The sequence below is a fragment of the Neopelma chrysocephalum genome, unplaced genomic scaffold, assembly GCF_003984885.1.
Source record: "Neopelma chrysocephalum unplaced genomic scaffold, ASM398488v2 Primary Assembly neopelma1_99, whole genome shotgun sequence".
In the NCBI taxonomy this organism is placed as follows: domain Eukaryota; kingdom Metazoa; phylum Chordata; class Aves; order Passeriformes; family Pipridae; genus Neopelma; species Neopelma chrysocephalum.
Window position 1 is genome coordinate 119,193 of NW_020897762.1, and position 12,746 is coordinate 131,938.

Sequence of the window (12,746 nt, forward strand, 5' to 3'; positions counted from 1 at the left end):
TATCCTTCAAGTGTCTCAGAGAGGTGACTCATGCTGCTGCAGGCACAAAGCCCTCTGCCCATGCACACCAGACACCTGAGTTGCCTTGGGGCTCATCTTTGGGCTAGGTCTGGCAGGCTGTGAGTGCTGCCTCTGTTCCCAGAATACATAAATGCCTGATCCAAACTCCTTTTGTCATCCTTGATGACTCCTGCTATTAAGTCATTCCCCACTTTCCTCAGCTGAGAGCTTCTCGAGAATGTTTGGTATCAATGGCCTCTCTGATGCTTACTCCAACAGAATTTTTATTTTCCCCTCCCACACAGCTGCCGGTGGGAGGTGCTGATTCATGCCAACGACCTACCCAGTCCTGGAGCCCAAAGGCAGCCAGGGAGAGAGCTGAGATCCTGCAACAGGCAGGGGCTGAAGCAGGTCCTCAGCAGGTGTCAGTGAAGTGAGTGGAGACAGGGCCATTTACAGCAGTGGAGGATTTTCCCCGAGGAGTTTGAGGTGTTTTGGTATGCCTGGATATTTCGGGACATATGGTTGTTAAATTCGGTGTATGACGGGCAGTATACATCCTGTATAAATGTGTCTATTGAGCATTGGTGATTTTGTGTGGGGCATATGTTTTCCCACAATACAGAAGTTCATTTTAAAAATACCCTATTCTGTAGGCTTTCCCTAATGACTGTTTTCCCACACACATCTATTAGGCAACAACATATGTCAGCATTTCTTCCTTAAAAGTAAAATCTGGCACATACATAACACACAGAGCATAAAATAATAAGATGTGATTAAAACAGTAGCTGGAGCTAACCAAAGCCAGAAAACTCATGGCTGGAAGGTCAAACCTTTATTTAAATTGCCTTTGCAATGGCCTATTTGTTTGCAGGTGCTATGAATTGAGAGGGAAAGTCTTATAATGAAAGAACATCTGTCATGGAAAATTTTACCCTCAGTTCAAGCTGAACAAACTTTCACTCGCCCTAGAAAGTAGGTTCTTGTAATGGGAAATGTCAGTCAGCCTTAGGGCAGGTGACACTATCCAGCATTGTCTGCATTTCTGGGTAAGATACAGTACATGAGCCAGAAATGCTGCTAAATGAGTGCTAAAACCAGCACCTCCCAGCCAGAGAAGCAGGATGATTCTGTGATTACAGATACTAAGGTGGGGATGCTATGCCCTGCAAGACATTTTCAGTGTACCTTTCACTAATTGGTTGGTTCTAAGTTCCCAGCAGCTTGTTTTTGGTATCTAGGAGCTTCAGAGAAAGAGTGAGAGGGCAGGACATATAAACTTACATCTTTGTCTAACAGCAACTCCTCTTAGAAGGCTGCAATTAGAGGTTGAAATAATAATAGAGGTTTTGTGTCTGTGGGCCAGGCCACCTGTTTAACAAGCAGCTCAGCATGTGTTCTGTGAGGCCAGCTTGTGTTTGCATCCTTATCTCCTCATTTCTCCCTGGGTTTGGCTGGTCCCTGAGAGAGCATCACTGCTCTGGGCATGGGCTGGAGGCTGAGAGAGTGAGGACACGGCCAAAGGCAGCCATAGGATAACTGCTTATGTGTTCTTTTAAAACACTTCTTTCCTCCATGGGATAGCTGGGTGTATAGAGGAGTTGCTTTGTTTTGTATTTAGGGGTGGCTTATTTCTGTGATCTGTGTTCTCACTCAGGAGAAAGGAAAGGCTGATCTTAGGCTTGAGATGTTGATGCTGTAAAGCAGAAAGAGGTGCCCACAAGTCGAGTTCCACATGTAGTGATGAGAAACGTGTGTATGTGTAGACAAGTCCCGTGTCTGGGTTTCTGTCTCTGGGAATGTTAATGCTGCTTGTCTAGTGTTCAAGAATAGACTTAGGGCACGTGAATCACTGAGAAAAAAATGTTCTGGGATGAGGAGATACAGACTGCTATTTTGAAGGCTGGAGGAATCTTACCAAAGGCAGCAGTGAGGCACTCAAAATGCAGTGGTGTGCTGGACAAGGATCAGACTGATTTCTGTGCCACTTCCTTCCTGTTCCCACTTCCACAGAGTGCTAGTGCTTGATGAGAGGAGATGGTGTCAGCCCCCAGCCTGCCACGAGGGGAATGAAGTGAAGCTGATAAAGTCCAAACTTTAGCATTTGAGTGCAGCAGGCACTCTTGACACCCCTGATTGTCCTTAGAGCTACTCAGCCTGGGTGGGTCAGTCATCCATATGCACTGCTTAGTCAGCCTTGGGTGCTCCTAACCTTGAAAGGAGGTATCCTCTTAACTTTGTTCCCAGTGTGATTTTGCCACACTTGCCCCATTTGAGCCTGAATTTTCCCCCTGAGGCAGCCACCCAGCTTGAATCTGCCTGGAGGAGGACAAGGCATGTGGAAACTGTTTTTTTCCCAAAGCCGGGACATGACACTTTGCAAGCTCAGTATGCCTCACATGAGAGTTGGCAAAACCACCCACTGTGGCTTCCTCTTTCTCATATCCAGGGTAGTAGAGTGTCTTTCGTGGTCTCTTTTTCTGATTTTCATGTTTGCATCACCTTTCCACCCTGAGGGTTACTAGACAAATTTACACTGACAGAGTATCTTCCAGGTATTTTCATTTCCTAAGGCTGCCTTTAAGCTTAAGCCTCTTAAGCCTTTTTTATAAGCACACAGCATTTCACACAAAGAGCCTAAAAGTCTTAAAATCAGGGTATGCAAAAGAAAAATATTATATTCTACGGGGAAGAGATGGTAGCAAAATCTTCTCTTGCATTTTGTAGGTTTTGCTCTCTCTTTCATAGGGCCTTTTTGCAGCTGGATTTCTGTTCTTAGTGCCAGTGGGGATTAAAAAGGAGGTGATGGAAAATTTCTTTGGCAATTCCTTTTGCTGTGTGAGTATGGCTGTCATGAAATAGATCTCTCAGCACTGTGTTTTCAGTCTGGAATTATGTGCAAGGGCATAATTGGATTTATTTTTTTTCAGTACATATATCGTTCAGTAATAAAACCTTTACTTTGAAATAATTACAGTCTGTTGCAGAAATCTATATGTTTTTATTTTACGAAATAGAAATTTGCCTCTGAAATTTCCATGATGCTATCAACAACAGAACAATATTGTTCTTACAAAACAGAACCCTTGCTGAGAGTCAAAGTGCTATAAATATTTAAAGAAATTAATTACTAAGTAAGCCAGACTAGCACCCCAGTCTTTAAATATTAAATGGAACATATATAGTTGACAAAATGCAGACAGAAACACTGAATGGGGCAATTTAATTGCCTAAATGAAATTATTTGTGGTGCAAAGGCAACTGTTAAAGTCATTTTTGCTTAATGAGAAGCAGTACTCAAAATATGAGGGCTTAAGTCGGCTTTTTTTTGCTTACTGAAAGAAATTTCTATCCTGTTTTACATTCTACTGCACAAGCCCCGAACTTTACCATGAGGTTACCAGTGTGATTAATTGCATACTTAAAAAAAAAAATGCAGGGGTGGTTGGGCAGGGGTTGTTCTGTGGAGGAGTTTTTTGGGGGGAGCACCTCTGTGTGCAGCTCAGCTGTGCCCAGGCTGTAGGGTGAGAGGTTCCAGCGCTCTCAGGATGCTCTCTGGGTATCAACTGCCTGGGAACTCCAGTCCTGTGGTGATGCCAAGCATCCAAAAGCCAGGCCAGAGAGACATGTTGTCGGCTTTTGGGGACTGTTCATTGTCCAGGACTTGTCTGGTGAGGAGGGTGTTGGGGTGCCCTTACTTCCCCTCTTGTAGAGGAGGAGGCACCTGGGACTGTGGAGGTGGCTTCTGTTGTCAGCAAGGCAGTTTCATTATAGCTGAGACTAGGAGAAGATTAAGTCATAGCCAAATTTATAAAGCCATGAGTAATCATGTAAGGGCTTCTTAGGCCCCTGCTGCATTTTAGCTTGGTGGTTGGTTCATCTGGAGTGGTAGGTTTTGATTAGGACTCCAGCAGATCATCTTCTGGCAGCAGATCAGGTTAGAAGGGGCAGCACTGGCAAAATGAAGAGTCTCGTGACTAAAAATCCCAGCGGTGCAACAGTATTAGGCAAATTCCAGCCTTCTCTTACAGGAGGAAATGTGCACGTTGTTTCACATCGATGCCATCTTTCCCGTGGTAATTCCCAGTGTAATTGCAAGAGCTAAGTTGCATTTACTGCCTGGAGCAAGCAAGGTCAGTGAGCTGCTATCAGGGAAGGACCTTGGAAGTGGCACTGCTTTTTGGAGGCAATCATGATGACAGTGCAGTATGGAAAAATTGTCCTTTGTTCCCTATGCCCTGAAGGGTGCTTTTTGTTTATGTACTTATTTTTGTATTGCAGCATAATCTAGTTTTCTGCCATCTGAGCTAACAAACACTGAGGGAGGAATGGCTGGGGGGGTGGAAATAGGTGTGTGTGAGCAGCATATGTGAAGATGTTCATGTGGAAAACCTGGGATGTTGGGGAAATGGTTGTGTTTATACTTGGTCTACCCTCTCTTGCCTTTGTTTTGGGTTTGGCTTCCTTTTGTGTTTGATGTTTGGTTTTGTGTGTTTTGGGTTTTTTTATTCTGGTGATACATTTACAGGTTCTTTAGCCTGTGAGTGTATCCAGAGGCCCTTAAGATTTATATTAGCTAGCACAGGGCTTTCTCCAGAAGACCACAGCAGTCTGTGTGTGTATTTTTCATATCCCTTAACAGTTATGACAGGTCTCATAGACAGATTTTAAACCTCTTTTTAGTCTGTCCATATAATATTTAACCTTATTTCTGTGGCATAGATATATTACTGAAGAACTGGAGCTAGAAGGATCCTGCGTGGAAGACAAGAGGGTTACAAGTGAGCAAAAATCTGCTGCTTTTTTAAAGAAGACCAAGAAAGACGACTCAAGAAGAGTTGCACTGAACTTTTAAGGTTCTTCTGGTTCTGAAGCAGAAATACACTGTAAATTCTTTAGATTTCCTTTGAAGAAAGTTTTTGATACTAAAGAGAGGCTTTCACTGTGGAGGCATGTAAGAGATTTGGCATGTGTGTGGGCACATGCACCCCTGGAGGGTTGTCCCTTCTGCTTCACTGGCCCGTGTTTGGATCCAGTGTGGATGAGATCCAGCTGAGCCTGTTCCCTCTCCAGTGGGTGTGTGTGATGGATTTTAATTCCTCTGAAGTTTTTCACCATGTGAACTGAGAGGCACCTCACTGTAGAGCTACTAAGATGATAACTCAGTTCCTGGGGTATAGTTCAACTCTGTGTTGCACCATCTTGAATCCACTGTAACAGCTGGCAGGTAGATATATGTGTAAGGTGATGTATAGAAGCAGGAAAGCCTGAGTATCTGTGCAGATCCATTATCTGTTGTGTTGCAACTAGCATTGCATATGATAAGACCTCTGAAAGGATTTTTGTTGCTCTTACTGAATAGATGGTGTCCCTTAGGTGCTGGCTTTTCCAATTCAATTGTTTTTCTCCAGATCTATCCCCTTAGCACCTTCTGAATGAAAGAGCTGAGTTTGTTCATGAGATAGGCTGCAGTATTTTAATTCCATGAAAACTAATTGCCACCCAAGAATGAAGGTAATCCCACCAGCACATCTAATTAGAAGAGCAATCCTCATATTCCCCAAGCAGTCTCCTCTCGATGTAGAAGGAGTTCAGACACAGAAATTTGCTTGTCATCCTTTGAAGTTCTAGCTTCTAGAATGAGCCAAATGTGTATTTTTTTTAAAGCATTTGTATTTTAGAGAATCCAGCAGGATAAATACTGTTTATTTCGTAGAGCAATAGATTGTCACAACATTATGAGGCATGTATATCACTGCAGCTGAAGTACTGACACATCTGAGAAGGGAGGTTTGGGGTGCCACTGACAACCGATCAAGTGAAATACGCCAGTGCCTGCAGTAATCCTGATTTAGTGCAGTCATGTCTTGCTCCTACTCTGAGGGGAAACTCATCCCAGCTCATACCTGGCTGCAAGAGTCTGTGTGAAGCAACATTGTTTTGAATATAGAGTCTGACTGAATTAACTGTGGGCAAGATGCTTGGATGCTCTGGTGTTCCAGTGCTGGCAAAAAGTCTGCTGGATTGTGTTTTGAAATCCTACCCAGAAGATGGAGTTAGATATATACTCTATCCAGTTCTGTCCCTGGACCTGTAACAGACCTCCTGCAAAACTTGCAAATCTTTGTAACTTCATTTCTGATCAAATCTGATGGCATGAACATGTGCTCCTGTGTAGACCCTGATGTAACTGGTGGCAGAACATTCCCCAGCAGTGTTTTGACATCTTCATTTGCCAATGGCAAATACAGGACTTCTTGGTCCTTCAGGATCAGCCCACACAATGCTGAGATGAGGGAGCATTTCAGAGAAATCCTGCAAGTCAAATACAAACCAACCATCACAGAGAAAACAGCTGTGAAGCCCCAGTGATTCCTGCTGTGGTGCAGGGGATGGATTAGAAGTCGTGTGAGGCAGGGATGTGGGACTGCCTAATCTCACCTCTCTGTTCTGCAGCAAGAAGAATTCTGTAGTGTTGGTTGTAGTGACTATCAACAGGACTTGTGCAATACAGGTACTTAGTGTGAGTTCTTCATAGAAACTAAAATAGCTGGCTATTTTTATTCAGCATCTTTGTATCACTTGCCCCTTTTGTCTGTCATGTTTAAGATAAGTGTAGCCAGGCAAGCGCTGGAGTAGAGCAGTTACACAAGGATAACCAGAGAGTGCTATTTATATGCCTGGAGAAGCAGAGAAGGCTTGAAAGGCAAATGTTTCACTTAAAATTCTTTCTTATGAGCAGCTGAGAAGGTTGAGGACAGGCTGAATCCCCACACAGACAGAGGAGGACATGGGGACCTTGGAGCCAGTGAAATTTCTCATCGTCTTTTGAATCAGACTCTTGATTTCCCAAGGCCAAGGGTGGTGATTTCCAAAGAAGCATCTGCTTCTCTGGGGAGATTGGGGCTTGCATGGGCAGTATGGGAACAGAATGCAGGAGGGGGAGGCTGAAAGAAGACTGAGAGAAGATGTTGCAGATGATTTTCTTTCCACGGTGGCCATGCAACTGGATTCTGTTATTTTGCAGAAATTGTAATCCAAATGCAAGATGAACAAGGTGTCTGGTTTCGCCTCCTGGTGTTAAAGGCTGTCTTCTGAAACAGGCTTCAAATGGAGCTGAAGTTCCTGCTTCCTTTGTGCACCAGTGAAGCCTCATGTGAGTTTAACTGGGCTATTGTTCTTGTGTCCTGTTTTATATGTTTAAAGGCTATATGGTTATAGCAGCCTGGCATTGTTAATAAAATAATACACAGAACAATAATAGAAATAACTGCCAGTTTGATGTATAGATCCATTGTCCTCCGTGAACACTGGCAATCAGAGAGCCATCTGCTTAGCTCTGAGGACAAACAAAGAAGAAAACTGAAAAACACACGTAATTTGGAGATGGCCCTCCGAGGGTTAATGAAAAGAAAACCAAAATAGATTCAGAGCTTTGCCTGCTTCTGAAGCGAATTGGGCGGAGCATTTGGACTTGCTCTATGGAGAGCTCGTCATAGCTGTCATAAGGACTAATTGGGACAGTGGGGGCTATTAAAGAAAATGATATAAAATTTGATGTCTGTAGGTTTCCTCTGGCTCCCCAGAGCATCATCACAGTAAATAAGAGATTTGCCTGCAGAGATGGATGCTAAGAGCAGTGATTTCCACGGTAAAACTCTTGAGGAACACTACATGTCATTCACTCACCAGATGACACAAGTACCAGGATCACTTTGTAGTCGCTCTCTGGTTCTGGGTTTGCTCTGTGCGGGGGTAGGGGGAGGCTGTGAGAAGGGGGCAACGATTTGAGGGGAAGGGACGAAAACCTTCCAGGAAGAAAAAGCTGCTGCAGCGCCTGAAGAGGCTTTGATCAGAAATGGATGTGGAAACGCAGCGGTGATTCCTTGTGAAAGCTGTTTAAGAGTGGTGGGTTACCGCACCTTCTCCCTGTAGGTACAGGTTCAGCATCCTCTGACGGTGGGAAAGACCTAAGGACAATACCACATCCTCTTAGCTGGAGAAAGAGGCCGGGAAGCCCCGCTTTTCCCCTTTTCCGAGGAATGGCGGGGCGGGGGGATGCGAAGGGGTCTCGCAAGTACCTAGGCGGAGGGCAGGAAGAACGGATGCGGTAGTCGCCGAAGAAGGGAAAACGCGCTCGGCTTTGCCAGCCTGTGGAGAACTTACCCTGTGCAGAGGGGCCGGGATGGAGGGGAGGGGGCGGCGGCGGCGCTGCGGGGGGAGCGCAGGGCGGTGGGGGCGGCGGCGGCACCGCCCCCGGGGGCTCGCGGTGACGCAGCTCCCGGCGGGGCCCCCCGCCCGTCCCCTCCGCCCCCAGTCCCCCTTTTAAGCAGCGCCGAGCCGAGCGGAGCCGAGCCGAGATGGGGCCGCCGGCGCTGCTCGCCCTCCTGGGCGCCGCCGCCCTGGCAGGTGAGCGGGACCGCGGGCGCGGCACCTCCCGATGGATGGAGCGGGAAGCGAGGGAACAGCCCCGCCGGGCGCGGGGTGGGGATGGACGGGTGCCCTCCTGAAGGGGTTCCCGGAGGGGTGACGCCGCCCGCGGGTGCGGGGCATCGCGCCCGGCCCGCCCTGCGGCACCCCCGGGGTGCGGGGGAGGGCGCGGTGGGATGGAGCTGCGCGAGGGATCGGCTGCTCTTCCTTTATTTTTATCCCAGTACAGCATCTTTCCACAAAGACTTCTCGGTGTCATTTTATTACAAGGGTACCGCTAGCTTTTTTTGCCAGGCAGTGCTTGATACCGATGGTAAAGTATCAGCGCTGCAGCTTTAACTAACAGGATTTTTAAAAATATTTTTTGTGGCATGCAGCATTAAATATTGAAATCCCACCGTGAAATGAACATTAAACACGATAGAATGAGATGATGGCTTGGCTTTATAGTACCTACTACATCATTGCTTGAAAGAGTCAGTGTCATTCTGGGTTGAGTAATTTGGCTTTAGGTCTATCAGAAGTCTCCACATGGAAACGCTTCTGGGACTTGTGCAGAGACTGTAAGGAAGTTGACTACCTTCACGTGCCTTTATTGAAATCAAAAAGGGAGGGTGGAAGATGGGCGAAGAGACCCCAACACAGAGGATCTCACCAGACTTATTCCACAGATCTATGGGCATTTATTATCTAATATTTTTTCCTGTTTATGCCATCAAACAGATCAGGTACTTCTTTATATGCTTTGTGACTGTCTTGCTTTCGTATGTCAAATCAGTGAAACATTAACTTCAAGAACTTTCTAGTGCTCCTGCAAATCTATATGCCAAAGTTTAGTTATCCTTCCTAGGAAGACATTGCTGACGTTTTGGTGAGGAATGACACTGCACTGAGTCATCAGCATTAATGAAAGAAAGCCATGTGGGGATTTCATCATAAACCCATCCAAAGATCTGTCTCAGTCTTGGAGATGCAAGCAAAAGCCGTGTGGATTTGTCCTGCGTTTTTCATCATTTTTCATGATATTCAACAACTCTCAGCACTGAGGCAAAAATCAGATAATCTGATTGCAACTGCCTGGGCAGACTTGGTTCAGGAGGGTAAAGCAGACCCAGGGCTTTGCTTTACTTTGTAGGTCTCTGGTCTGTTTTTTCCTGCATGGACAGGGGAAAGGTTTCCCTGTTGGCATGTGTTCTGACTTTGTTTCTCCTGTGAAGCCCTGCAGTTGTACCATCTGCTGGGTCCTTGCAAGCCCAGTGGGTGGGTGCCCTGCTGCCTGACTCTGTTGTTGGTGTCAGGGGGAGCACATGTGGAGAGGAAGGCAGACACACTGGCCAGCCATCTTCACCTAGCAGGTGGCCCCAAGGGAGCTCTTGCCAGCTGGCACGGGCTGGCACTGCCAGCACCGGTGTAAAGTGGGGCATGCTGGCTCCTCCCTGACTTCCTATCTCAGCTCTGGCAGAGCAGCTGCCTCAATGTATTATTTCAGGCTGTGCAATGGATTGGATGCTCATCTTATTTCTCCAGGCAGGTTAATATGACATATGCCCAATACCATTTGCTTCTTCTGACATTGTTATGAGAGCTTGATGCTTCCTCTTTGTGTGTGTCGGCTTTTACTGTTATCCAGGCACTTGCTGAGACCTGAGCTTTTGGATGACCTGGCAAAGGCAGTGAACACAACCTGACATTATATTCCTGCGCCACTGATGGCTCGAGAGGTAGCCTGAAGTTGGCATCTGTAGTAGCAAAAGATGTTCAGAAGTTGGTCTGTTCTGTGCTTTGTCACATCACCTGGGTGTAACTCACAGGAGAGGTGCTGTGACTAAAAGGACAAAGATCAAGATGTTTGCCCTTGTGCATGGCCTGATTTCTCATGGGCTGGAGGACCAGAGGGGCCTCTCCAAGAAGAGGCAGTGAAGCAGGTCATCCCCTCTGCTTTCATGCCAAGTGGTGACTGTGAGCAGCTCATGCCATTAGAGCAGCATCTCCAACACCTGTGGGATCAAGAGAGCATCCTTTTAGTGGATAACACTTCTTTTTAGTAGAAGGGACTTTGCTACCAGTCTCCTGCCCCCACGTGCATGTGCATCCTTATCCTCCGTGCTCGGATGGGTCCTGCAGGCAGGTTAGATTGGATCCTGCAGGCAGGTTGGACTGCAGCAGCGTCAGTGCTGTGCTGTGTGATAGTTATTTGCATACTGGGTCAGTAAAGGAGCCTAAAGCCCGACTCAGTCAGCACTGAACACAAAAGGTGTGGGAGAGGGTTGGCTCTGAGCATGATCTCCCCCACACACCACCTGGCATTCTGGGGAAATGATAGAGTGCTATTTTAGGGGAATCCCTTCTGTGCTATCCTTGTGTGGGTTCCCTTCTCTGATCTCAGTTGTGTACGCAGAGAAGAGATGGGGGCTGGAGAAGCACATTCCTACATGTGTGTTTGGGGGAGCAGAAATAGAGGGCAGTAGAAATATCAAGAGAGTTAATACTGTGTTATGTTCAGCTATTACGCACTGAGTCAGTGCTCAAGGGGATGTCTGCTTCCTCTGCAAACACAGAAAATAAAGGTTTTATTGCTTTAAACAGTGCAAGGCTACATGCTCCTGTGTGCTTTGCAGGAAGCTTCCTTGGGGCAGTGCTAGGTCTCCTGATGCTGGAAGGTGAACTGACCTCCTTTGTCTACATAATGTGCTTTGTGTTCCTATGCTACAGATCTCTCACTGTCCCAACCAAGCAGTATGGCAGAGAGAGCAATAGTCATATTTAAGACTATCCTGACTTGTGTAAGAACTTCAGAACTGCACCCCAAGCTGTGTGTTTGTGTACTCTGATTCTATGCTGTGTGGGAAGTCTGTGAAGCCATGGTAGAATAGGGCTTGCTTCTACATACTCTTGTGTTGCTGGCAGGTGTGCCTAACTTCACTTCTGGAAATCTCAAGGTGGATGAGAATTGACACAGTTAATTATACATCCAAGCTCAATAGCCAGCTGGAGATGTACTGCAGCAGTGATGGCAAAATAAACCAGAATTGAGGGTTTTTTTGCAGTAGCTTCTTTACAAAAGCAAATACCTTGGACCAGGTACAACAGAAGTGGCACAAGGAGGTGTTAGTTACCCTACTTGTCCCTCAGGACAAAGAGACGTGTTGTACTGCTTCCTTCCGGAGTAGTTTTCCGCTGGGATTTGGGTTTTTTTGCTTATTTCTTGAAGTGATAATGGAAATTTTCCTGTGCCTTTTGGCTCTCTCCTTCCCTCCAGCTTCCTATCCAAGCTGCTTTAAAGTCTTGAAGAATGGTCTCCTATTGGCAGGGGGGTTGCATCTAGAGCCCCTTGCAGAAACCAAAAGGTTCTTGGGGTGCAAACAGGCCTTGCTTGTTTCCTGTTTGGGGTGGGGTTTGGTTTTTTGTTTTGTTTTGGTTTTTTTTGTTTTATTTGGGGTTTTTTTGTTGGTTGGGTTTGGGTTTGGGTTTTTTGTTTCATTTTGGGTTTTGTTTCTTTGTTTTGTGTGGTTTTTGTTTCCTTTTTTTTTTAGTTTTTTGTTGGTTGGTTTTTTGGTGGTGATGGTTTTTTGGGGCTTTTTTGGGGGGTGGGATTTTTTTGGTGGTGTATATTCTTTTAGTGCATATTCTTTTAGTGCTAGAAATGTTAACATGCCTCTTCTCTTGTGCTATGCTGCAATCTTACATTGCTTTTCCATCCGAAAAAGGAAAGATTTAATGTGGAATGTGCCTGGTTTACTGACCAGCCAACCCAAAACTCAAGCCGTCTCATCAGACCGATTTGACTAAGAACTCCTGTCACTCGTGCTTGTTGCCAGTATTAATGAGTCTGTAATAATTTGTTTTTCTTCCAGGTGTCAGCACAGTTCCAGTAGAAAAAGACCGTACTGAAGAAATGGTGAGTGGCTGTGTGTCAAAGCAAACTTCAGAAAATTATCAGTGACGTGTTCTCCATGTTCTGTCTCTAAACTCTCAGGGTAATGCTTTTTTTCCTACGGGTAAAATCCTAACAGATCATTGCTGATGTGGAACTTAGAGTCCCTTTAGCTGTCAGAAGATACCTGTGTGCACTTCAATGCACTTGATGGAAAGAGAAGCTGTGCTTGTGTCAGTGTGGTGCTTCTGGAACTGTGCATTGTGCAGCTTCCTGAAAAATGAACTGAAATATTTGACAGTACATGATATTGTACTGTGTAAAGTGAGACGGCAGCTTTGAGGGAAGATGAAATATCTACAGTTACCAACTATGCAACAGACTTTCTAATGTAGTCCTCCCGTCTCCTGCTTTAGAAAGAGATTCTTAACCTGTGTGA

At 45.8% G+C, this 12,746-nt stretch overlaps 1 protein-coding gene across 7 annotated transcripts in view; it reads left to right on the plus strand.

Moving 5' to 3' along the window:
* Nucleotides 1-12,746, plus strand: part of CHGB (chromogranin B) — a 61,412-nt gene that overhangs the window by 43,252 nt on the left and 5,414 nt on the right. For 4 of the 7 annotated variants that reach the window (XM_027694921.1, XM_027694922.1, XM_027694923.1 and 1 more), the window contains one exon: nucleotides 12,288-12,331. In XM_027694921.1, coding sequence (XP_027550722.1) covers nucleotides 12,288-12,331 — 44 coding nt within the window. Of the gene's footprint in view, nucleotides 1-7,030; nucleotides 7,160-7,843; nucleotides 7,935-8,313; nucleotides 8,413-12,287; nucleotides 12,332-12,746 lie in introns of those variants that run through there. The other 3 variants (XM_027694927.1, XM_027694928.1, XM_027694926.1) reach the window with 3 other exon arrangements.